Consider the following 24,791-nt stretch of genomic DNA (forward strand, 5'->3'; position numbering starts at 1 on the left):
CAGCAATAGGAGCTGTGTGCATCAGTAAACCTGGCTCTGGTAAGACCTGGGCTTTTGGACTCTGCTGTACATAGCCAGTAAGGAGTCTAGCTCATGAACACTAAGTTAAGTTTGGTGTTAAAGTAACCGGGTGATTGTCTCATTGCTGACTTTGACTGTCAGGTAGATTGCTGTTGGAGGTAGAAATGGATGTTATGTTATGGAAAATGGATGTTAACGTTCTAGCATTAATTTATCTTCATGGACCTTTAGAGCCAGATCCCAACAAGAGAGGGCTGGCAACTTGCTGGAAAAATGCAAATTGTCCTGCAAGTGCTTAGCTTTTAGCAAGACGTTTGTGCTATCCACGCAGGTATTTCTGAGCATACATATCAGCCCCTCAAGCTTACACTTCAGAGGCCCTGGGTCTCCTCAATTGAGTTAGAAGGGGAAACAAGAGGGGAGGTGCGCGAGCGCCACCTAGTGGCAGATGGCACCAGGCCTGTTGTTAGCTCAGAATCTCCATGGTGTGTAAAGCTACCAGCAATCCGAGTTTAGAAGAGTGTGAGGAGCCTTAGCTCTGAGAGCAAACTGACTGAAACACACCCAAAGCCCTCTTCAGCAGCTTACCGCGGAACGTCTTAATTAGGTCTCTCAAGGGTGAGCTGACACCTCAGCTAATTCCTTCTCCACATGAGAATGGTTTATTTGTAGCCTAGAATCAGGACTCAGTGTTACCACGAGTTACACAAGAGAAGGAAGCAAGCTGGCTGCTTATTTCAAACCCAAGTCAAGCTAAGCCAGAGAAAGCTTTCAGCTATAAGTTATTGGAAATGTGTTACTACAATCGTGAGCGCACTCTTGAATGCACAGCATTCAACTGCGCCCGTGTACTTCCTTATACAGAACAATCGGCTATTTCCACTATTGCACAGTGTTCTCCAATGACCACAGAACCAAACAAATGTGTTGAAAACCTGCAACCTTTTGCAACTCAGAGTGCTAGTTTGCACCTAAATAGTGAGAGACGCTGCCATCCACTTTGTAATGGCTGTGACGGAAACCAAACAAACTACGGGCAAACCCTTCTCCTTTGGTGCCTAGGCCCTCCCATCCTGTTGGAGAGTTCGGTTGCTTGCTTTATGGGGTCTTTTTATTGGGCTCCCTGAGAACCTGCATGTTCTGAGAAGGAACTGTGTCTTCATTTCCCAGGACTGTGAAAAAAAAAAAAAACAAAAAACCTCCCATCTTTGTGCCGTTCCTGGGCCATCAAGGACCGTGAGGTGTCTGTACATGATCTCATGGCACCAGAGCGAGGGCTGTTAGACCGTTGGGGAAACCCAGGGGAAGCTCTAGCCTTGGGGACTGTAGCAGTGGCTTGGGCGCCTTTACTGTGTTGCTTTTTACAATACTGAGTAGCAGAGAGCCCTGAGCTCATTTCTTCACTATTTGGTCAAATTTCAGGCGTAAGGGAAAAAAAAAAAAAAAAAAGGGAGTCTCTTTAATTTATCCAATGTCACCTATAAAAAAAGTGTCAATTATAAAGCGTGAATTTGTGGGCTGGTGACAACGGTGTCACATTGCTTTTTCTGTTTGAAGGGGCTTTCGAGGAGCAGATCCTGTTGTTTATGGTGCTCCCACCCCTCCTCCCCATCCCATCCCTTCCTCCACCCCAGCCTTGCCAATGTATAAACAACCCCCAAAACCTGTCTCTTACGGCAGCTGGAAAGAATTGAGCTCCACCAAGACCCAGGTTCCATGCGCCCTGGAAACCCTGACAGGGATGCTGTAATGAACCTGTATCTTTGTGGACTTTTCCACGGTACCTTTCCACAAGGGATTTCCTCCTCCAAGCTGTTAATTTAAACTTTGGATTAGGGCTGTCATTCTCAGAGCTGCCACACTGTAGCTTAACCAGTGATATCTGTGACATTAGTCATCATGGACCGGGTGGATGGAGTACAGGAGCTGGCCCAGAGAACTTGTCTCATCTACTGCTTAAAAAATATTGTGTTTGTTACTTCAAAACTATGTGTATGATGCTGGGGTGGTGATGGGGCACGCCTTTAGTTCCAGCACTCAGGAGGCAGAGTCAGGAAGACCTCTGAGTTTGAGGCCAGCTTGGTCTACAGAGAGTTTCAGGAGAGCCAGGGATACACAGAGAAACCCTGCCACAAAAAACAAAAACAAACACAAAAGTATTATGTATATGTTTGTGTGAGGTTGTGTGCACATAAATGCAGGTGCTCTCAGAGACCAGAATGGGATCCACTTTGAATCTGTGTCATAGGTGACTGTGAGCCCTGTTACCAATCCGGGATATGGGTCTTTTGTAAGGCCAGTGTGTGATCTTAACTGATAAGCTATCTTTACACCCACGGCCTCTACTTCCTTTTTTCTTTTGGACAGGGTTCACTGCGAATTATAACCTGGCTCTGATATACATTGCTCCTGCCTCAGGCTCTAACATTTTGGGATTGCAGAAATGCTCTACCACACCTGACTTTTAAAGCCGGAAGCATTTCCCTTGTCTTCCGAACTGGTGCTTATAGTAAGGTAAAAACAAATTCAGCAGAATTAGCCTTCTGGTGAATTCCCAGCCTTTTTTGGTCTTTTTAGCATTAAAATCCCCCATCTCAGGAAACCCTGAAGTCCCAGAGAACTGGGAAAATCAGTTATCCTAAGCAGGATGGAAGTCAGGATCAAATTTAGACAGCAAACAGTCTATCGGAGTGGGCTGGGGATGAAGCTCAGTTGGTACCATGCTTGTCTAGAAGTGTGAGGCCCTAGTTTGCTCCCCAGCACTATACAAACCGGAAGTGAAACACACCCGAAATCCCAGCACCGAGGAGCTGGACACAGGAGGATCAGAAGTCAAGGCCATCCTTGGCTATCTATATCTATATCTATATCTATATCTATATCTATATCTATATCTATATCTATATCTATATCTATATCTATATCCTCAGCCTGGACTAACTAAGACCCTGTCTAAAAACAAAAACATAAATAAACAATGAAAAAGCAATTGGGCTGAATTTTAAAGTCAAGTTCAGACTGGCACCATGGCTCAGTGGTTAAGAGCACTGACTGCTCTTCCCAAGGACCGGGTTCAATTCCCAGCATCCACATGGCAATTTATAAGCATCTGCAACTTCAGTTCCAGGGGATTTGCCACCTCCTTCTGGCCTCTGAGGGCACTGCATGCATATGGTGTGTATGACATTCATGTTGGCAAAACATCCACATGCACAGAATTATAAAGAATAAAAAAAGAATAAAATTTAACTGGCCCCATTATGGCTAACTGATGAGCTTTTAGCCTGAAACCAACTCAGGAAAGGGCTCAGAAGGAGCCTTACAGTCCGACACTTGAGAGAGTACACTAGACTACAAAGAGCTATGTCCTGCTTGGCAGCATTACACTGTAGCCAGTCCCTCCTGTCCTCTCTCTCTCTCTCTCTCTCACACACACACACATACACACACACACACACACACACACACAGAGCCATCTTATGTGCTTGGCATCCTGGGCTGCTGTACAAAGTGTGGCTTTGCTGTGCCCTTCCTAGCTGCAATATACATATATTTTTCTGCAATAATGAAAGAGACAAAGGGGCTGGAGAGATGGCTTAGTGGTTAAGAGCACTGACTACTCTTCCAGAGGTCATGAGTTCAATACCCAGCAACCACATGGTGGCTCACAACCACCTGTAATGAAATCTGATGCCCCCTTCTGGTGTGTCTGAAGAGAGCAACAGTGTACTCACATAAAATAAATGAATACATCTTAAGAAAAACAAAAATGAAAGAGACAAAGAAGAGAAAGAATGCAGGGCCAATCTGAGGAGCTGATGTGTTCTGCCTAGGGTGGACACAGGACTCTTAAACTCATCTGTTTGCCTTTCTAAGTGCTGCAATCAGCCCTGACATTTGGTAGTTGGCAGGCAGAACATGGCTAAAAGAAGCAGCATATCGAACCAGCGAAGGTTAAAATCTCACAGTGTAAAAACCACAAGTATTGGATCGTGGCTTGTCTGCTGACTCCATAGCAGTGATAGAAAATGTGTATTGAACCTTTTAAAAAGAATTTATAAAAGCAGGTCCGTTGAGGGCATGGTAAGCCTATTTCTATTGTGAGCCTTTGGTGACCATGCATTAACTCTTCCCTCCCTTAGACATTTTATCATGGTGACTGCGGGGTCAGGAGGAATGACACGGGGCTGGAGAGCAGTCACAGACCTGCTCTGAACACGGGTCTGTCTGTACCTCCACCAATGAAGCATGGCTTCCTTCCCATGGAAGGTGGTCCTGGTAGAGCCCAGAATCTCTTTACGTTCAGTCTCTCTAGTCCAGGCCTGGCCTGGTGAATATGCTGGACACTGTGAATGGACATGCCATAGACACACAGGCTACAGAAGAGCTCAGAGATGACCCGTAGCCCTCAGTAATAAATCATGCTGGCTGGGACTGCTGAGAGCCTATGTTGCCTGTGCTGCAGTCAGAGCTGATGTGTCCGTCTGTAAAGGAGTACAGACAGCTAGTGTCAGGCCAAATCTTCGGGTGGGCCTTTCCGTGTGTGCTATGAGGGCTTATAGAGGCTTCCCCCAAACACCTTCCTGCTAAGCACTCTTCTCTCTGCAGAAGATATAAAATTCCATCCTCACAGCACGAGCAACTCACTGAGCACCTGCCTCAAAACAGAAAGCACAAACAGGGCAGGGATACAGCTTGGTGGCGAGATGCTTGTCAACTGAGTGGAAGGTCCAAGGTTCCATCCCTAGAATCTTACACACCCAGGAAAGCTACAAACAAAATTCCATTCTGATTTTCCTGCATCCTAACGGAGGCGCCTGCATCGAGTTGCACTACCATGCCTACAGGGCCACGGAAAGACAGTAACCAGCATGTGATGGGTGGGTCACAGAAGTTGGCTTTTACTTGGATGTATGCTAGGAGTGTGGAAGGAGAAACACACAGCATATGAGTCATTTAGTTCAGAGGCTGAGGCTCAGTATGATGGAGACCCAAGAACACTCCTATGACGACCATTTTGGTCATTCTCAGCCTTCCTCCATAGAGACCCTGTACCAGGTGGTAGGAGCAGTTGTGTGGGATCTTGGTAGCCTCCAGCTTTTGGGTAGGTATTACTATGTGGTCCTTTCATGAGAGGGAGCAGGGTGGCCATTCTTGGTTTCTTTCTGCCAGGTCCCTTGCATGTTGGCTGTTGTCGTCATTGGCAACTCAAGATATTGAGAGTCAACTGTTGAGACTCACATCTGTGCTGTACCTCATTCTTCAGGTGGCAAAAACTAACCCATGTTCCTGTCCCTTCTTGGTTTTAGAAACTCTGTTGCCCCAACAGCAGCTTTTTACAAAGGTACTAGAGGAGGGGTGACTGTCTGGACCAAAACCTAGAAGTTTTATTCCTGGAGTTGTTCAGGGAACTTCCAAGTTAAATTCCACATAGGAAGTAGCTGCTGAGTGCCAACCATGGCCATTCATCAGCCCAGGGGTCATAAGGGGCAGACAGCAGGGCAAAATAGCCTTCCTTGGGAGCTCGTTATAGCAACATTTACAGAAAACAACTCTAATTTCCTGCAGGTCTGAGAGCTCTAGGTTCTCCTGCCTTTTGATAGGCTAGACAGGGAAGATGTTTGTTCAGTGTAGTCTGTAGTCTTCAGACACACGAGGTATCCCTTTCTTGGGGAAGGTGAGGTAGACTAGGAAAACTAGACACCAGGCAGCGCCAACAGCAGATGTAAATTCCCTGTGGACTATTTTGGACTTCTGGGTAATGGCTGCCTCTGCTGAAGTCTGGGTGGAATGGAGTATGGCAGACATGGCTCACAGGTCCAGTTCCACCTTCTCATGATGCCAATCTAAGAGGTGCAGAGACTCTGCTCAAGAAGTAGCAAGGAAATGTGGAGGAGGCTAAACATCTGAGTGTGGATAGCTGTAAGACAGGATAAGTCATGGGTGGATGAAGACGAGGGAGAATCTAGGAGAGGGCTCAGCTCCAGGCTTGGCTGACCCTCCCAGTAGCTCTTATATAGAGGGAAGAGAAGGCCATAGTGGGGCTTCTCATCACCAGGAGGAAGGATGCTTGTGAGAAAAGTGATGGACCCTCTTCTTCTTCTAAGCCTGAAGGGCACAGGCAAGATGGTGCAGGCTTGATTCGGCTTTTCCTATCTGGGTTGCAGTCATATGACATTGGGCTTCGAAGAGATTCTATGGTCAGCTCTATGTCTCTTCCTGGGCATGTGTGAAACCTATCTGTCTCAGATCCACTCTAGCCTAGTGAAGACAGAGCAAAGCCCGCATTGTGGTGTAGACATGGGAAGAGTGATGGCTTGTTTTCTCTGAAAGGGCTACTATTTGGGTTGTGATCCAGGAAGCGGTAAGAGGACAGCCATTTAGTCACCAGGAATGTTCTGAGGGAAGAGTGTAGTTTTGGGTCTCTAGGAGCTGGTCTGAAGTTTGCAGGCATTTTCTAGTTGGGCAATACCATTGTATAGGGCACAAGGCAAGGCCAGTTGGAGACCTTGTCAAGCAAGGCAAAAAGTAAGATCATGTGATTCTTCAGACACCACGGAGCCCCTTTCTCACAAAGTGCATAGTGGCATTTGTTTCTCTGCCACGGCTTTTCCTCCTGGAGCTGCCTTCCCACAGATGAGACTTGCAGTGTCTAACTGCAGAACAGTATTTCTCAGAAGAGACTCAAGAGTCCCCCGCCCCACTGCCCACTCACTCATCAAAGCCAACCACTCAAAAAGCCACTGATCTGGGTTTTCTAATCCTTGATGTTGCTTCTCTACCTTTCTGCCTAAGGGTTTCTTCTTGCATCACCTAGTTTTACACAGAGACAACCTTGTCTATTATGGGGCAATTTTCTTAAAGGTCCTAAATTCACCCCTGGAGTGTTTCTTGGTGGTTTACATTAGCCCTGAGGAGGGAGATAAAGTTTGTCCTTTCTAGAGCAACCTTCGAGTCCTGTAAGATGGCAGCCAGTCTCAGAGGAAAATGGGGGAAAGCGTCATTTGTTTTTTCTGAGTACCATGGCCACACACTAAATTTCTTCCTTGTGTAGCTCCTTGGCACAGCTGGCCAGCATTCAGAGGCCAGCACGAAACAGACCTGGAGTGGCAAGGACTGGTCTTACTTTGTGTCCCTTATGCTAAGGGTATCAGGATTAACCATGGAAGACAATATCTAGTTTTCCAGCTTGTCTGAGAAGCGAGAAGTTTGTAAAGAAAGAACAAATTCTCTTTTCTCTATTTCTCGTCCTCTCTCTACTCCCCCATTCTCCATCTCCTCCCTATTTTCCTGGTAACATGGGATTCCTGTTCACTAGGATCCACACAGAAGCTGCATTCTGTACAGCATTTATGAGGGATGGTGAGTTCATTCCTCATTCCCGTATTGTCCCCCCTTGTTGGACCTAGGAGTTAGAGCTCAAAGGTGAGATGGTACCTTAACAAGCTTTAGTGTGTGTGTGTGTGTGTGTGTATGAGAGAGAGGGAGAGGGGGAGAGGGGGAGGGAGAGGGAGAGGGAGAGAATATGTGTGTGAGTGTGTGTCTGTGTCAATGGAAGCCTAAAGTGTAGGAAGAGATCACTGACAAGAGGTAAAGCGACATGAAGTGCAGCCCAGGTCAGCTTGGAAGAACAAGGCAGTGCTGGAGTTGAAACTGTAGGAAGGATGGGCAGTAGGGTCTGTTAGGAAGCAGAAAGATGCTCACACGGATCTCCTCTGGTTGGAAGTGGCAGGCCTAGGTAGAGCAGGAGCCTGACTCTGTGGAGCCACAGTGACTATAATGTACTGATTTCATGCTTGTAACAAACTCTCCTTACTTCCCATCTTGGTTATGCATGTGTCATAACAGCCTCCTGCCATCTCTGATTGGCTTGTGTGCTTGCAACAAGGATGTTGATGACCTGAAAGCTTGCAGCAGACACTGCACATCTTCCTCACTATCTGAGGCTGATCTGAGCAGTACCACACTTCTTCAGGTCCACTGACTGCCTCTGAACCTAGACGTGTTGGGAGAGGGTAAACCACTCACCCTACCACATGCTTCCCAATGGTTAATGATTAGGCTTCCTTAACTAGTTGGGAAAGAAAACTATGGGAAATGATAGGAAAAACCTACCAACAAAGGATGCCTTCTGGGAAAGAGTTAGAAAGGAGTCAGGCATCTGAGAAAGTGACACTGCTGACTGTCTTGTCATACATTGGATGAAATAAAAAAAAAAAAAAAAAAAAACCAAGTGTGGAAATGAAGTAAATTGGTTCTAAAGCTGACGAAGAGCCTCTGGTTGGTTTGCAGGAAGGATATCTAGATGGCAGAGGTAGAAGATTGAGATTCCATCATAAAACAACCAAACTGAACCAACCAACCAACCAACCAACCAACCAACCAACCAACCAACCAACCAACCTCTGTCCCTAGATGTTGCTTTGGTCCTGCCAAAGGGATCTGAACTCAAAATGTTGCCCACATTTTCAGTCAGGCTGACTCTGAACATAGAGTTTCCATCTACATTCAGAAAAAGTTTGTGTTCTCTAATAATTAGATACTAACACTAATGCATCTGGGAAACACGGTTTTATTTTTAAAATTATTAGGTGTAGGGGTATTTTGCCTGCCTAGATGACATGAATCATGGGTGTGCCGTGTGCACAGAGGCCAGAAGATGACTGTTGTCTCCCGGGCACTGAAGTTACAGGTGGTCATGAGTTACCAAATAAATACTGGGAATTAATTGAACCTGGGTCCTCCGGAGGAGCAGGATCTTAACTGCTGGGCCATCTCTTCAGTCCCAAAAGTATTTTTTAAAAAGGTGATTAATAGTGCAGCTGATTAAGCTGGCCAAGTTCCTTTCCCCGTGGGGCTTTGGTGTGCAATGGTTGCAAACAGCTATATACGTTGCCTCAAGGGACCTTGGAGACAATTTTTTAAAAAGTGATTAATAGCCATCCAATGTGAGGATCGGTTAAAAGGTTAAAGGACCCAGGATGCAAGTGGATTCTTTCCTTTGCATTTTTTGGAAGCCGAGAAGAGACATACTAGGTAGGGTTCAAGCAGCTCGAAAAGGGACCTGGAGGCCCCTTCGCTTCTTCCCACTGTCCGTGAGTTTTGCTGTGCGTCAGTGCCAAGTCTGATGCGTACGGGGGTGGGGGTGGGGTGGGGTGTGGGGTTAGACATCATCCAATCCCGTCCCTTCGTCTTTTCAGGTATGCAGATGGAGGCCAGAATTAGAAGAACTCAGGCGTTGCGTGTGGGATTTCTCTTCCCATGATGCTGAGCGGCCAGTCTGATGTATTGACCTGTTGTCTTATCCCACCACGGCTAGGGTCAGATGAAAAAGCTCATCTCCTGTCTCACCCTGTCCCTGCAGCTGTAGTCCCTTTGGATGGACTCCGACTTAGGGGTAGATGTGAAGCAGGGCTCTTCAGCTGCCTTCAGCCTCATCTTCGGCAATGAGCTCTGCATACTCGGGTCCCTTGCCGCGTCCTTCCACTCCTCACACTCTGAACTATCTGGGGCTCTTCCAGGAAGCTCTGCACTGGGGCGGAAGTTTCTACCTGGAATGGGACTAATATTGGCCACGGTAACAGGAAAGGGCTTAGTGACTGCCTGAGGCAGCGCAGGCTGCCCAGGTCTGCTCTCTACCAGAGTCTCCGAGTGGGATATCCGCAGAACTACTGGGCTGCCTCTTTGGTGGGATGTGGTTCTGTCCATGGCGGCACTGAAATACAGTGTTGTGCTCTCCTGTCCTTCCTTCCCCTGCAGGGGACCTTCTGTCTCCTTCCCCTGAGCTGCAAGGTCAGCCTTGGACCCAGCCAGCTTTGGACTGTCCTCCTGGGTAGCTGGTGGCTTCTGGGTTGTTGCATTGTCCTCAAGCTCGCTGGCAAAGGAGAGATAGCTTGAAGTTTCCAATGACTCCATCTCTGCTTTCGGAGCCCCTACGTACTCAGACCCTTTCTCCAAGGTCAAAGGGTCACAGGGAGAGGATGGGAGGTCTTGATGGGAAAACAGGGGTTTCCTCTGCAGATCACAGTGTTGACTCGACCCCAGCAGAGGGGGACAGGAGCAGCCAGGGCTGTCACCTCCGAGGGCTGCGTTGATCCTAGATACACTTCCTGTCTTGAGAGCGAGTTTCAGCAACAGCCAGTGGTGGTGGCTGAAGAAAGAGGACTCCCCAGATCTCTGCTCCCCGAGCCCCACCTCTGCAGTGTTCTGCTCTGGGCTGGGGGCCTTATCTAGACTTGTTAGCTCATAGCTTTCCTCTTGGCACCAGCTTGAGCTGTCTGGCATCTCCCCTGTGGGATCCACGGCCCTGGGAGGAGGTTCTGATTCAGGTTTGTTATCCTCGATGGGGCCACAGCATTTCCTCATGAAGCTCTGCTGGATGTCTGAGGACTTAGGGTGTAGTAAGCTGTAATAAATAACCAGCGATGCACACCCTGAAACAGAAGACAACAAAAACCACAAAAGGGATAACATAGAGTTATGTTCCGGGACACCCCACATCCTGCTGCGAGTGACAGGTTCAGTGGCTACTTTGAATGGAACAATATAATGTTGACCAACAACAAGGTTCTGAGATTTCAGAACTGACCCTATCAATGGGTCAAGATTTTAAAGAGGGCCCAGCACCTACCAGCTAGGAATGTTTTGAAACTGTACACCATGGCTTCGCTTCTTTTGAGTCTCTCAGCCATTTTCCTGGAGGGCATCTTCCATTGACCGCTTGGCGTCACTTGCAGATTTGTGCATGCATGCGAGTGAGCACCAGAGGCATGGTAGAGATCTCCCAAAATCTTTCAGAATCCCACCACCAGCACAGTGTGGAAAGATGCCAAAGCCAGGGCAGGCAGGAGGTAAGAAAGCGGCCTCAAAAACAAGAGCCCGAAGCAGAGGTCAGTCATGCTCCTCAGAGCCGTGTCGGGGCATTTCCATGAACAACAACAACAACACTTCCTCTGTGCACAAACAGCTTAATCACATTGTTGTCAGTTTCATTTGTGTCGATCAGAAGTGTTGACTGCTGCAATAATCTCTTTACCAGAGCATTCCAGTAAGCCACCCACGTTGTTTCCAGTTTCCTGTCGCACTGGAGAAAGTGCCTGTGTTCAGGGGTGTTCATTAGGCGAGTAGAAGATGGGAACTAAGTGTGAGGAGGGGGGCTGAAGGCACCAGGAGATGGCAGCATGACAGACCGTAGGAAGAGCCCAAAGGACAGTGCCCCCAGACCCTCAGTGACTCTGGGGACAAGAGCAGGCCCTGGGCAGGGCACTGGTTTGTGGAAAATCAGAAGTGGGGACAAGGACCAGCAGTCCTGTCTGCATTGAACATAGCTCACATACTAGCTTCTATGCCTTGGATTCTCACTGAGCCCTAGCAATATGCAGTCACTCATCTTTGGCAAACAAATCCCAGCAAGGTCAGGAAAGAACAGCAAGCCAGAGGATGTTACCCAACACTACCCTGTGCACCCCGGGCACCAGTTAGGCAGCGGGATCTGCCATGGCCAGAGGCACCGGGTGTGTTGATTTTCTGTAGGATCCTGCCACCTGCTGGATTCTTGGCTGTAGCTCCAGGCTGGTGTGTAGTAGGCACTCAATACACGTTTGTCCAGTGAAAGAAGGAAACAGGGAGCCTGGATTTGGGCAGGAACTATCTCAAGTCTGTGTTCTTGATACTATAGTTCTCTTTAAAAAAATATTACTTGTTTTCTTGAGATGAAGCCTTGATTCATAGCCCAGGCTGGTCTCAAACCTGAGTCAATCCTCCTGTCTCAGCTAAGTGTTTGGATCGCACTGCTTGTACGGTTCATTTATAATAGTGTTGGGCATGAAACCTGGGGCTTCTTGAATGCTAAACAAGCACTCTACCCATGATCTGTTTCTGGATATATATATTTTAATAGGGTTTTTCTTCTTAGCCCAGGCTTGCCACAAACTTACTATGTAGGCCATGATGGCTTAGAACTCACAACAATGCTCTTCTTGCCTCTGCCTCCTAAGCACTGGAGTTATAGAAACAAACCATCATGTCTGTCAATAACATACGATGATATGACTTTAAACATGTATTAAATATAATTTTCTATAATGCCCGAGTTTAAGGACTGACTCAGTTTGGTTGTTCCTGTTCTGTCTTTTGACATACTCTCCCTTTCCTGCTGGAGATTGCCAGGAGGCCAAAGGAGTCACAGATGTGTCCAGCGCCACCTGCTGTTGGGCAACGGAGCAGCATGACACAGCCCAGTCCTTTCTAAGATGACAGGGCAGTTTTACTTCCTCCTATCCTGTTTACTGGACTGGGTCATACCGCCTGTGAACGAAGTGGTTAGGTCTCTCAGCTGTGAGGACTGTCACATCATATCCCAGTGGATCCCCTCTCCGCAGGAAGATGACTAGACAGAGGCCACTTTGTAGGTGGCGGAGTAACTCTTGCCTGGACACCTCGCTGTTTGGCCATTCACTTGCAAGCATGCTGCTTAGAAATCGGCCACTCAATGTATAGGCAGCATTTTGGACAGACGTGGCTGCTCCTACCTTTCCTTGAGGCCCCCATCAGTCTAGTCAGGTCTACAAAGCTAAGCTCAGAGTCTTAGGGCACTTACCTACAGCATGGGTCCCATCCCCTGCCCACTGCCCCTAACCTGTTCCCTGTCCTTCCTGTTAGCATTTCCTCTAGGCTCCGCCCAACAGTTGCCTAGCAACAGCCAGTACTAGGTTCCTAAATAAGAAAAAACAAAACAAAACAAAACAACAACAACAAAACAATTGTTCTTCTTATACGCAAGACAATCAGGGATTAGTGAGCTGTGGGTTCAGTAAGAACCCCTGACTCAGTAAGTGGAAAGTGGCTAAGGAAGACATCTGACATCAGCTGCAGGCCTCCACATACACACCACACATGAGCATCCCTACACATACCAATATATGCACATCCATGCATATATACCATACATATGTATATAACATATGTGCACACACTTGAAAATGAAAAGAATAAACATAAAATACAAATACAAGTTGGAAAGGAAGTGTGGCTAAGAAGGCTCAGTAGGTCTTACCAATCAGAAATCCAGACAAGACTCCCACCACAGTCCACAGGCTGGTCCCTGGTACTCCCTGCAGAAAGTCAGTGGCCAGTAGTAAGAGTATGGAGTTCTCCAGCAGCATAACCTGTGGGGACAAGAGAGAGTCACCATACCTGGGGGTCTGCTATCTGCACCTCTTCCCTCCTGTCCCTAGTACCTGCTGGGGTTCACAAACCAAGGAGCCTCCACCGAACAGAAGCTAGGCTCCAGGGGGAATGTTTCTACCCAGGAAGGCTTGCTGACGTCATTCATGGGAACATCCCCAGAGTCACAGACACAGGAAAATAGACTGAGCTTTGGCACAAGTGTTTCTATGTAGCCCACACTAAGATGGCTGACAGATGCTGGCACTGATCTAACAGCCCAAGGCTACATTCCTGGGGTGAATTGTCAGCCCCTTGAACTTCCTGCCTGAGGAATCACAGCTGCCGGGTGGAAACACAATGAGAGATAACTAGGGCCCTCACTGTTCTTATCCATCTCCTACCCCACCCTCACAACGACCCACCTCAAGGACCTGAGAACATCGCTTTGAAATACAAACATTCAAGGAGGTCACTCCCCCAGCTTGCGAGCACTTGCTCTTTAACTCAAGAGACCCATGTCTCCTGCCACTCATAGAGATACCCGCCATCTGTCCCTGCTCTGGACAACTCCAGTTAACACACCAGGTGAGACAGTCAATCAATGACCTTCCCTCCCTCCATTTCTACACATCTCCATTTCTATGACTCAAGCCTCATACTTCCCTCTCCCTGCTCTCTCCTCTCCCTTCTAAACTTTCCCACCACCTCGGTATAAATCAGAGTTCAGTTGTATCATTACAGACCGGACGTTACCTCTCCTTACACTAGTCTCTGCCTTTGTCTCCCTGGCAGCACCACATGGACCCCCTAGTGCTCTGTGTTTCCTTTGCTACCACTGTAGCTTTGCCGGAGATGCCTCCAAGCCTCTTTTAAGGCAGAGTCTTGGCCTCAGAGGCTCTCTGTTTCTCTGGGACTCTTGAAAGCAATGGGTGCATTCCTTTGTATATCTGTAGCTACCAAGAGCTGCACGTTGGCCTGGAGTTCATTTCTAACATACTTCTTAGGTTGTGTGCATGCTGAGATGAACCAACCCCTCATGGGTGAAGCCACACTTTCTAGAGCTGTAACCACCTCCAAAAAAAAAAAAAAAGGTGAGGCCATGCGTTGCAATTATTAAAGGTGGGCCAGCAATGTCGCCTGAAGTTGTCTCAGGGGAAGGGCCTGGGACTCTCCACTTTGGAAAAGTCCCTAAGTGCATCTGCTAATGATGTCTGTGGAGTTGGCTGCACCTGAAGCTTCTGATGATTGTTAGGCTATTTTCAACCTGTTTATAACAATCACTGTTTATAACTTCTCCTATGTTAGGCTATTCCTGTGTGTGTGTGTGTGTGTGTGTGTGTGTGTGTTGCATGCATGGCATGTACACACAGTGTGCAGACATGTAGAAGATCCAGTGCTTTCCATTATCGCTCTCCCTTATTGCCTGAGGCAGGGTCTTTTACAAAACTGGAAGCTTGACATTTTGGCAAGGCTGGCTAGTAAGGTCTTGGGATCTGCCTGCGTCTGCCCCCAGGGCTGAGGTCAAACGCATTTGGTTGCCGGGGATTTGAACTCAGATCTTCATGCATGCCTAGTAAGTTCTCTTACCCACTAAGCTGATTCCCCAGTGTCTAATATCCCTTCTTTAATAGATGTACAGGCACACACTCCCATATGTGCACCTTCCCATCAAACACGCAGCCGGCAATGTGAAAGCCAAGCTTAAAGAAAACCACCATTGCCACTTGCCAAGTAGAAGCTGGCCACCCTGCTTCTGGAAGGGCTGTCCCAGAAATTGATGTAGCAGAGGATGAACACGGCCCCCACCAGCAGATTGAACAGCCTCCAGTGGCAGGTGCTCTCTACAATGTCGCTCTGCTGGGCCACGAGCCAGAAGGTCATCACTAGCCAGTGAGCACCTGGAGGGAGGAAGGGATAGAATTCAGTGTTCAGTGAGGAGACGGGAAGAGGTGAGAACCAAGAGGAGAACCAAGGGGCACAGACAAGCCACTCATTCCATCTTTGCAAGTCTTATCTCTCTGAGCCTCACAGGGGGCTTTTAACCTAGTTTGGAGCTAAGAAAACAGACTGGCTTCTGTGTCACCCACAAGACCCTACATATGGATGGGTACTCTTCTGTTTCCAGCAAGCACTTAAGGAAGCAGTTATAAAACTCTCTACCCTTTTCACACTGTTGATCTACAAACCCCAACCCTCCAGACCCAAAGAGAAGTCCGTGTGGACCAGTTACAAGTTTTAGTCTTATATTTTAAAATGAATAGCCTCATTCTGGATCACAAGTTGAATTTTAAAATGACTAATAAAATGTAGTTAATTTCTCTGTAAAAACACAAGCTTTTTTTTTTCTCCCCCCAAAATAATGTTCTCTTCTGCCAATAATTGTATTAAATGTTTGCTCTTGGTACATGGGCCAGCTATTTCTCAGTGTTCTTGGTTCTTTTAAAACAAGAGTACACTGTTCCTTCTTGCAGAGTGTATTCACTGATGACCAGAGGACACTGCTGTCCTTGGCAAGGACACACAGGCCCCATTCAGGAGTCTGAAGGGCTAGACAGACTCTTGGTCATCACATTCATATCTGAGCCGCTGGCTCTGAGAAGGCTGGGGTTCAGTAGAGCCTTCCTGTGTGAAACAAAGACAGTGTTCCATAACCAAAGCAAATGGGGTGCTTATGGAGGTTCTGAACAGCATCATATATACTTCACAGTTTTGCACAGTTTTTGAACCTGGACCTCTCTCTGTGCAGCCAGGGCAGTGAGATCCACGCCCTTTCCTATATGAGCATCAACTTTCTATGGGAAGGGCTTGTGATCTACAATAGTCTTCTGAGGACTGTGGTTCCAGCTTTAGCTGACATTTCTGTGGTAGTATATCCAAAGGGCCAGCATTCACTACAACCCCTTGCATTGGATGCACACTCGTGGGAACTAGACTCTGGACCTCTATGTTCATGGGTCAGGGCTGCCAAGAACGGTTAGACTAACAGAGCATAGCAGAAGCCATGCTGTGGCTGTTCTAGGTTTAAGAGGACTGGACATTTCTACTTCCTCTTTCTTGGAACTGTCATTACAAAGGTGAGTCCAGGTTACTGTGCTGAAGAGAGGGGCCACATCTGTGTATCCAGCCTGCTGAGCTCTCTTGGAAACACAGAGACCTGCTTTTCTACTGTCTCCATAAAACTCTCTGCCAAACCCAACCAGCAACAGATCTGGGACAGAGAACCATGTATAGTTACTGTTAAGGCTTTATGAATAGAGTGGAAGCCCCACTTACCTCCAACCACCAAAACCCACACACGGTAAACTCGGCAGAACAGAACCAGGCTTAGCACACGAGCACCCAGCATGCCCATCCTCCAGAGCTGCTGGCACAAGAGAGCAGCCCATAGCATGGTATGGTGGCCTGGCTTCATGATGCCCAGGAAACGGTTGTATGACACTAGAGCCCAGGACAGTGAAGACCAGGAGAGTAGGGCACTGATTCCTAGAAGATTGAATAGACAGAGCTTACTACAGGCTCTGAAGCACACACACAGATGCACACCCCACATCCCTTTCTGAGAGCATCCAACTTCTTATCAAAAACTAGCCCAATGGCAATGTACCATGGACTGATTCCCTTGGTGGTGGGTAACTTAACAACAGTGTAAGAACATATGTTCCCATGGAAACAAGGGAGGCTGGAAATGTCTGCCTAGGGCCCTAGATGCTCTTCCTCTGGATGCCCGTTTAAAATGTCCCAGCCCTTGAGCTTCTAAGGCCTAGGTCTAAACTATGATTAAATGGATACACGTCCTACAGGACCCCTAGACACAGTTTATTACAAGTATGTATTCCCCACATGAAGAAGTTTGATGAAAGAATGGTAGAGTACACAACCACAGCTAAACACTTAGATCTTCTAGTGTAAGTTTGGATACTTAGAGGGGAGAGGAGCTGGGCATGGCCGTGCACACTTTTAATCCCAGCACTCAGGAGGCAGAGGCAGGAGGATCTCTTTGAGTTCAAGGTCAGCCTCATCTACAAAATGAGTTCCAAGATAGCCAGTTGCACAGAGAGACCCTGTCTTGACAACCGAACCAAACCAAGGAAACAATAAAACAAAGGAAAGAGGGAAGGAGGAGAGGAAGGTGGGTAGGGACAGGAGAGAGAAGGAGAGGGGGAAGGAGGAGGGAGGAAGAGGAGAGGAAGTAATGGGGCATCCTGGCTGGAATGGGAGCTGGGGACATTATCTTCAGGAGACGAGCTATGCTTTCTGTGGGGCTTTCAGGTGTCAGGTCTGCTGCAATAGGAGTAGACCCAAGAGAGACGGACATGTGGGCTTCCCAAGGTAGTTTTCAAGGTTATCTCTGCTCTGCCCAATTTCTGTCTTATGATTGACTTTAGATACTTTATGCCCAAGAAACCAGCTCTCTCTGAACTCATGATCCCAGCAAAAGCCAGCTGTAACCATCATTTGGGTCAGTGAGAATTGGGAGTTTCCCTAAATCTCCCAAATAGGAGAAATCTTGAGAGGACACCAGGTCCTACGAAGTCTGGCACATGTTCCGGACATGTTCCTGTTATTGGAAGCAGATGGTATGAGACCATGGTGAAAGGCACCTACCTGGCACAATGTCTGTGAAGTCAGAGGCTAGGAACACGTAAGCCTGAAGCAGCAGGTGGGGCCCTGTCTGCAGCAGAGCCTCCAGGAGCCGTAGGGCTGACAGGTCAGCCTCCTGCAGGTGCAGCTGTCCCCAGCTGGGAGCCTCCTTTCCCTTCCACAGAGCCGTTGCCACAGAGTCCCAGTGCCTACAGAAAGCAACGACATTATGACATGGACCACGAAGCTGGCAACTCTGGCTTCCACAACAACCTTTCCCATGGAGATAGGAGACATTTTTAAGAATGCTTCTCTGTGCCTACTGTGTGCTCTGGGGTCACCAGTTAGGCTGTTGCTAAGCTCTGAGCCCAAGCTGCGTATTTCAAGTGTTCAGCAGGCTGCCACTAGTCGATTTTCCCCAAGGTTGGAAGGGCCAGGGGTGGGGAGACTCTGAAGTTATTGCAGGGCTAAGGAACCTAGGCTGGGCCTGATGAGGCTTGGAGGAAATCTTGACCAGTGTCCTCACCCCAGGTCTTTGTGGAAAGGGAATGAACCCCTTTAATAGAGATCTACTGCAAGGCACTGTGGGTAATCATCTCTTTAGAGCACAGAGATGAGGGAGCCCTCACCTTTGTCCTTAGAGTGTAGAACTCCCAGTACCCTAAGCCTGGAACCCTCTAGGAACAGCTGGGGAAAATGGGTCTAGGATCCTCACCAGAGGCTAGCAAGAGACCAAGATGGGTGGGGCAAGATGGGGGAATCTAGGGGCGATATGGTCCTATTGAAGCACACTAAAGTTCTCAGTTTCAGCCCATGAAAGTTGGCTTTTTTTCCTCTGGAAAACTGCAATTGGAAGAGTTATGTATGCTACATTTGAGATAGAAAGCAAATATATGCATTTGTGTTGTGTATTAGTGAATGCATGTGTAAATGTATGCTCATACACATATATATGCAGTGTGCAAACATATATGCCTGTGTACAGCATATGCAAACTCAGTGCATATGCATATATATGTAGTTTTACACAGGTACAGGTGCACATGCAGTTCATATTACAGTGCATATGTCCACACATGTATTATTCATATACAAGTAATGTATATATATGTACACACACACACACACACACACATACACATATATATACATGTATAGGTGTATGTGTGCACAGTAGACATGAACAACTGGAAGAAACCTGTACTTTCTTACTTTACTATAATAAAGCAGTAAGTACTGAAGGTTTGGGTGAGATAGAAGTGTTGGGTATAGAAAGGAAGGAATGAATGCAGGGAATGTTGGAATACGGAGAGCAGGGTGGAGAGGGGTTTATAGATGACTCTGAGACTTCAAGCTTAAGCTCTTGGTTGTGGCAATGCTAACATGTAACAGAAAGACACCTGCCAGCAGCTGCTTGATTGACAGGGGAGAATACAAATTTTGTTTTTAGAAATGAGGAATGCGAGGAGCTGCGGAGCCTTCCCTCACACCTTGGAAGGATCTGGGGCTTTTGGTTATAAACCAGGACTCATGGACAGAGACAAATGGTTGTAAATTAGTATTCATGACCATGCAAATGGCATGGTCAAGTGGATAGGAAGTAGCTAGAGGAGGTGGTGTAGATAATCCTCCCCCCCCCCCCCAGGCAGAACTAGTCACCCCAAAGAAAAAGAAATCACTAAAAAGTGAGTTAGGCAGCGAAGTGGTTGGCGGTAAGGGCAGCAAGTTTGAAAAAGCATGGAGTGTTCTCAAAGTCAAGTGCAGACACATGGCACATGGGGAACAAGAGGTTGCTGGGTTGTGAGAGGGACAGCTAGAAAGCAGGGCTCTGTGGGCTGGGCAAGGCCATAGGGTCACACATTAGCTTAGGCACAATGAGGTGACCTTTTCAGTGTGCAACAAGAATCAAAACTTAGAAAGAAGCCAGAGCATGCCCTCGTCTATGGTTCCACAAGCACACAGTAGGCACTTTGTTTTGATACTCTCATCATGTGAAAGTCAACTAGGAAGTGGTATGGGCCACTCTTCACAAGAGCCTGAATAACCACACCAGCTGCCCCCCAGGGTCACTGTGGCCTTTGAGGGCCTACAGGGGTAAGGTTTTACTTTCACCCACCAACATCCTCCCTGGGGCTGTGCTCTACAGAAAGGAGGCAGGGTGGTTCTATCTGGGAACCACTTAACTGGGAATCAGATGAGTAGAGTGTGTGTGTGTGTGTGTGTGTGTGTGTGTGTGTGTGTGTGTGTGTGTAGCAGACTCCTCATTGGAGAGGCTAAGGTGGCCAGTGAGTGCATCCTGGAGAGACCGGGGAAGCTGTGGATGTGAAGCTGAGTTGGGAGAGGGCATATGAGAGATTAGTGGGATAGGACAGTGGAGTTGGAATGGGGCCCATGCCTGGGAATGAGGTGTTGGAGTGTGTTGCAGATAGCCCTGGAGCTAATTGTATTTGAAGTTAATTCTTTTCTCCTGTGAGTGGCTTTGAACAAGGAATAAGTCAGCACTCAGGTGATTTCCTGTAAATCTGCTTCCCACCTTAATTTATAAATAAAGACTAGAGCTGGTGATTGGGTGGGGAAAGAGGGAAAGATAGAGCTGAAGGTTTTGGGAGAAAAGAGGAGGGGAGAGAGAGCGAGAGAGCGGCCTGGAGAAACCACAAGTTATAAGGGATCTCATAGACGTGGAAGATGGTAGTGTAGTGGTAAATCTGCCCAATCTAGGCGCAAGGCTTGTATTCATATTAATTGAGTTGTGTTTTCATTGCCGGGGCATATTTAGATTGGAAATTTACCGCAACAGGAGTGGCATTGTAATGCTGTGTGGTCAGAGAGAAGAACTCAGGCTGAGGATAGAAGGCAGCTGCAGGGGGTCGGGATGGGGAGCTAGGGGAGTAGGATGGGGTAGGGGTGGGGTAGCTCCCTGGGGATCTGGAATGAGATGGGAGCTGTAGGAGCTTGTTTCTGAGGTCCCGAAAGGCACCAGATTTCTCTTCTGGATGCTGCTGCTGCCTCAGGCCCCCTTCTCTTTCCAACCATCCTGGGCTTTTGACTGTGCCAGCTGTTCCTGTTACCATCTTTATAAGGCCTGGTCTGCCCCTTTGTTCCAGGCCCTTCCTGATGACACTGCTCCCTTCAGCTGTTCCCAAGTTAGTCTCAGACACTGTACTTAATTAGGTGAGTCTGCAGCTCGTCAGGGTACTCCATGTGAGCCCGTGTCAGCGATGACTAAGAGTCTTAGCTGCAGTAAAAGCAACATGCATCTGCATGGAAGCCTGGAAGCACAATCGCCATACCGGACAGGTCTTTGGAATTATGCTTCTCAGATTTTACCAGGCTAAGAAAAAAAGTCACCCATGTCCACCACAACTAGAATCGTCTCTCCTGGGCCCACAGCTTAGGGGATAAGTGATTCTTCTGCTCATGTTTTAAACATTAACATTGGACATTTTAACATTAACGTTAATGTGACGTTAGAGTTGAGACAGTCAGCAGTGCCAGGTTTGAGCACAGCTGTACTTCATTTGCTTGCTTATTTATTTATTTATTTATTTATTTATTTATGGAGTGTGTGTGTGTGTGTGTGTGTGTGTGTACACTCTTGTTGGTGAGTACTGTGCAATGGCAGTCAGAGGACAGCTTCTGGGAGTTAGCTCTCTCCCTCCACCCACCAGGCAAGTGCTTTTACCTGCGTAAAAACATTGAACCTGCACCTATGTGTGAAGCTGGCCTTATAGGCTCTTAAAGTTTGTCTCAGCTTTCTCTTCACTAAAGAAAAGTTGCCACGCTCAGATGCATGCTGAGTAGGAGACATCTTAGGTAGTCTCCCTTCCGTTCAGGGTGAATTTCTAAATAGATATGCAGGCTCTTTAAAAAGAAGGAGGCACAAGTACATGCTGTGTTAGAGTGGAAACAAAGGGCTCAGATGAAAAAAAGAGCGGCCATGGTGTAAAATGAATTGTAACTACCACCAGGTTCTCTTCAACAGTAGACTTAACATTATAGTTTGTGTTGTTTGGAATTAAAACCAGAATCCATTTATGTCTTCAGCCCTTGCATTTTTTATAAGCGGTTTCACCTCAAGGGGTTTGCATTTTATTGATTTTTTTTTTCTGTTGCTAGTTCGTTCGTCTGCATTTCATTATGGAGTCAGTTAATGGGTTTCATTTTGATAAAGGTCGAGGTTGTACAAACACAGTTGTTCTGGCTCCCCCTACAGGTGCCTTTGACAAACTGCAACAAAACCAAACCAAACCAAACCAAACCAAACCAAACCAAACCAAACCAAACCAAACCAAACCAAAGGTGATCTGCAGGAATGGCTTATTGCCTGGTTTTGTTTATGAGAGACACTTTCAGAGCGTGAAAGGGATTCATCACTTTCAACTTCCAGTGCTTTCTGTTGAGGGGGCAGACTGTAGCTGGGCTCATAGCAGTCTCCGAAACACTGTGGAGGGCGTGTCGGATAGGCTTCCTTGGGCTGCCAGAAAGCTAAGAGCTAAGACTCTGATCTAAGTTCTAAGACCTGCGCAATCTGGGTTTCTCTTCGGATGTGCAACGTTATCTCTTCCTGGAAATCTAGACTTACTTTCCCTCAATCCTCTCTTTTAAAAATTATACATTAATTTAAAAGTGCAGATTTATTTTTATTTATGTGTGTGCTTGCCTCTGTGTGTATGTATGTGTGTGCACGCACACATATGTGCACCTATGAAAGACAAAGGAGGGCACCGGATCCTCTGAACCTGTAGTTAGAGGCAGTCGTGAGCTATCTTATGTGGGTTCTGGGAGCTTAACAGTAGTTTGTGCTCTCTATCCCTGAGCCATGGCTCCAGCTCCCACATTATTATCATCAACAATTATATATTAATAAATTAATGTATTTATTACATTGATTTATTGTATTATTATAAAATATATAATATAATAAATAAAACATAAAATAAATTATTATAAATAATAAATATATTTACATTAAATAATAAATTGATAAATATATCAATAATAATAATAATAATAATAATAATAATAATTTTGAGACATATATGTCTCATTATGTAGTCCTGAGTGGCTTGGAGATAACTATGTAGCACAGGTTGGCCTCTACCTCACAGGGATCTGCCTGACTTTTTATCTTAAGGGATAGGAATAAAGGCTGTATACATTAGTTTTTAATCACCTGAATGTTTTTTTTCTCAATTAGCTATTCATGGCTTTTTCTTCCTCCCAGTTTTTGAATTGCACTTGTCTTTAATTTATCCAGATTAATTTCTAAATAGGTACCAGAAACCATGCCATCACTTAGTAGTGATATTGAGAGGACAGGGGGTTCACTGTCAAATATCATAATCTGGACCAGTCTTTGACACCACTTCCCTGAAGGCTTATAAGGTCCCCAGGGTCTCTACAGAGCCCGAGAAGACAGATTTACCTGCGAATAGTTAAGGATGCTTCTTTCTAAAGGCTACTTTGAATTCTGCTTTTGAGCTATCAAATGCTTGTTTACGTTGAAGCTATTTCACTAGTTTGATACGCCATTGCCTTTGAGGTCTCACCACATACAGCAGCTAACTATCTATCAATCAGTGAGCCCTCTGCCCTTATACAAGGCCAGGCAAAGGAGGGCTTAGAGAGTAGGTTCTGCTCCAAGAAGGCTGCAGTCCCAAATTCTATGAGACGACTCCTCCCCCTGCCAGTGCCAGCCCTGTTGTTTTACAAGAGCACAGACCTCAGCCAGGAAGGCCCAGCTTAGGATGAACTGGTGTAACACACGTGTTTTTGATGCATCTATGTGACAAGGGTCTGCTGGAAGGGAACATGAAGAAGAGGCAGTCACTTCATGTTTCCCTGGAAGCACTTTCTACTCTGACCCAAGTCCAACCTGGGTAGAGAAAGAAGACGCAAGTGACCAGGACAGACAGCAGCACTTGGCAATGGTTCCTTGGATGCCCTTCAAACCTTGAGCATCTGTGATTTAGTAAGCACTTGAGTCGCAGGCTTCACCTGTCTGGGTCCTTATTTCTTCCCCGCTTTAGAAAAGTCCTCTCAACTCTCCAGGGTTATGGGGCAGCTGGGAGTGGAAGTGTGCTGTGTCTGCAAATGCACAGCTTCCTGTCTCCAGGTGGCAATACCCTGTCACCTCTGGAGACACTGTGGGCACAGGGAAGCCACCTACACCAGGTCCATACCTGGCAACCTTTTATACAAAGAAAAGAAGAACAAACCAAACCAAAAAAACCACCACTGGCTCTGGCTCCCAGGTCACTTCTTCCTGCCACAGATGCATAAAACAAATGTCATCACGTGGGCTTTACTGTCTAGCTTGTGGTCAATTAAGTCTGTGCCCCCTTCATGGACCAAGGTAGCAGTTATCAGATGGAACACTTTAAGCAAGCTGATTTATGTGGATCCAGAGGTTCATTAAGGGGTGGAAACAGCAGTGATGTAGAATCTGGCTAAAGACAAGAAAAAGCATCGAAAGGTCATTGGTGCAGTGAGGAGGAGCCCCAGACGCTGGGTATGTGTTAGGATGCCAATGCCAGACACGGCTGTGGCCCTGAAGATCCCTGGCTTTAAGGTCAGAGTGTGTACGGATAGGGGAATTTTTCCACTGTATCAGAGGGAAGGGAGGTGGGCGCTCTTACCGCTTCCAGACGCCAAGTTGCAGAAGATGCAGTACCGCCAGCCACCACTGACCCTGATGCCCATCTGCTCGGAACCACAGAAAGCTCAGGGCCTGGACCAAGAAGCCGGGCAGGAGGACAGAAAGGGCCAGCCACCCCCAGAGGAGACGACCCGTGGCAAAGTAGAAAACTATGGAGCAGAGGCCTGGGGTAAAGACAAGATGAGGGGTGTTGAAATGACAGAGTTAGGCAATGTTTCATATACACGTGTCTTCTGTATGTTACGGTGCTCTGACAGCCTGAAGCCTTTCTGCCACAGACAACACAGTGTTCTTCCAAGAATGTGCCTGTGGTATGCACTCTATCCAACTCAGAGCTTCTGATTTAGACCCATGTACCCTAGGA

General features: G+C 47.0%; 1 protein-coding gene across 6 annotated transcripts in view; it reads right to left on the bottom strand.

Moving 5' to 3' along the window:
• The window catches only part of Xkr5 (X-linked Kx blood group related 5), a 26,954-nt gene continuing 2,163 nt past the window's right edge, over positions 1-24,791 (bottom strand). For 4 of the 6 annotated variants that reach the window (NM_001113350.2, NM_176951.5, NM_001286469.1 and 1 more), the window contains exons 2-7: positions 24,408-24,591; positions 17,794-17,978; positions 16,462-16,671; positions 14,917-15,086; positions 13,076-13,187; positions 8,578-10,454 (exon numbers count right to left, since the gene is read on the bottom strand). In NM_001113350.2, coding sequence (NP_001106821.1) covers positions 9,343-10,454; positions 13,076-13,187; positions 14,917-15,086; positions 16,462-16,671; positions 17,794-17,978; positions 24,408-24,591 — 1,973 coding nt within the window. In that variant the 3' untranslated portion in view covers positions 8,578-9,342. Of the gene's footprint in view, positions 695-8,577; positions 10,455-13,075; positions 13,188-14,916; positions 15,087-16,461; positions 16,672-17,793; positions 17,979-24,407; positions 24,592-24,791 lie in introns of those variants that run through there. The other 2 variants (XM_006508818.4, XM_011242065.3) reach the window with 2 other exon arrangements.

Source organism: Mus musculus, chromosome 8, assembly GCF_000001635.26.
Source record: "Mus musculus strain C57BL/6J chromosome 8, GRCm38.p6 C57BL/6J".
NCBI classification, from domain to species: domain Eukaryota; kingdom Metazoa; phylum Chordata; class Mammalia; order Rodentia; family Muridae; genus Mus; species Mus musculus.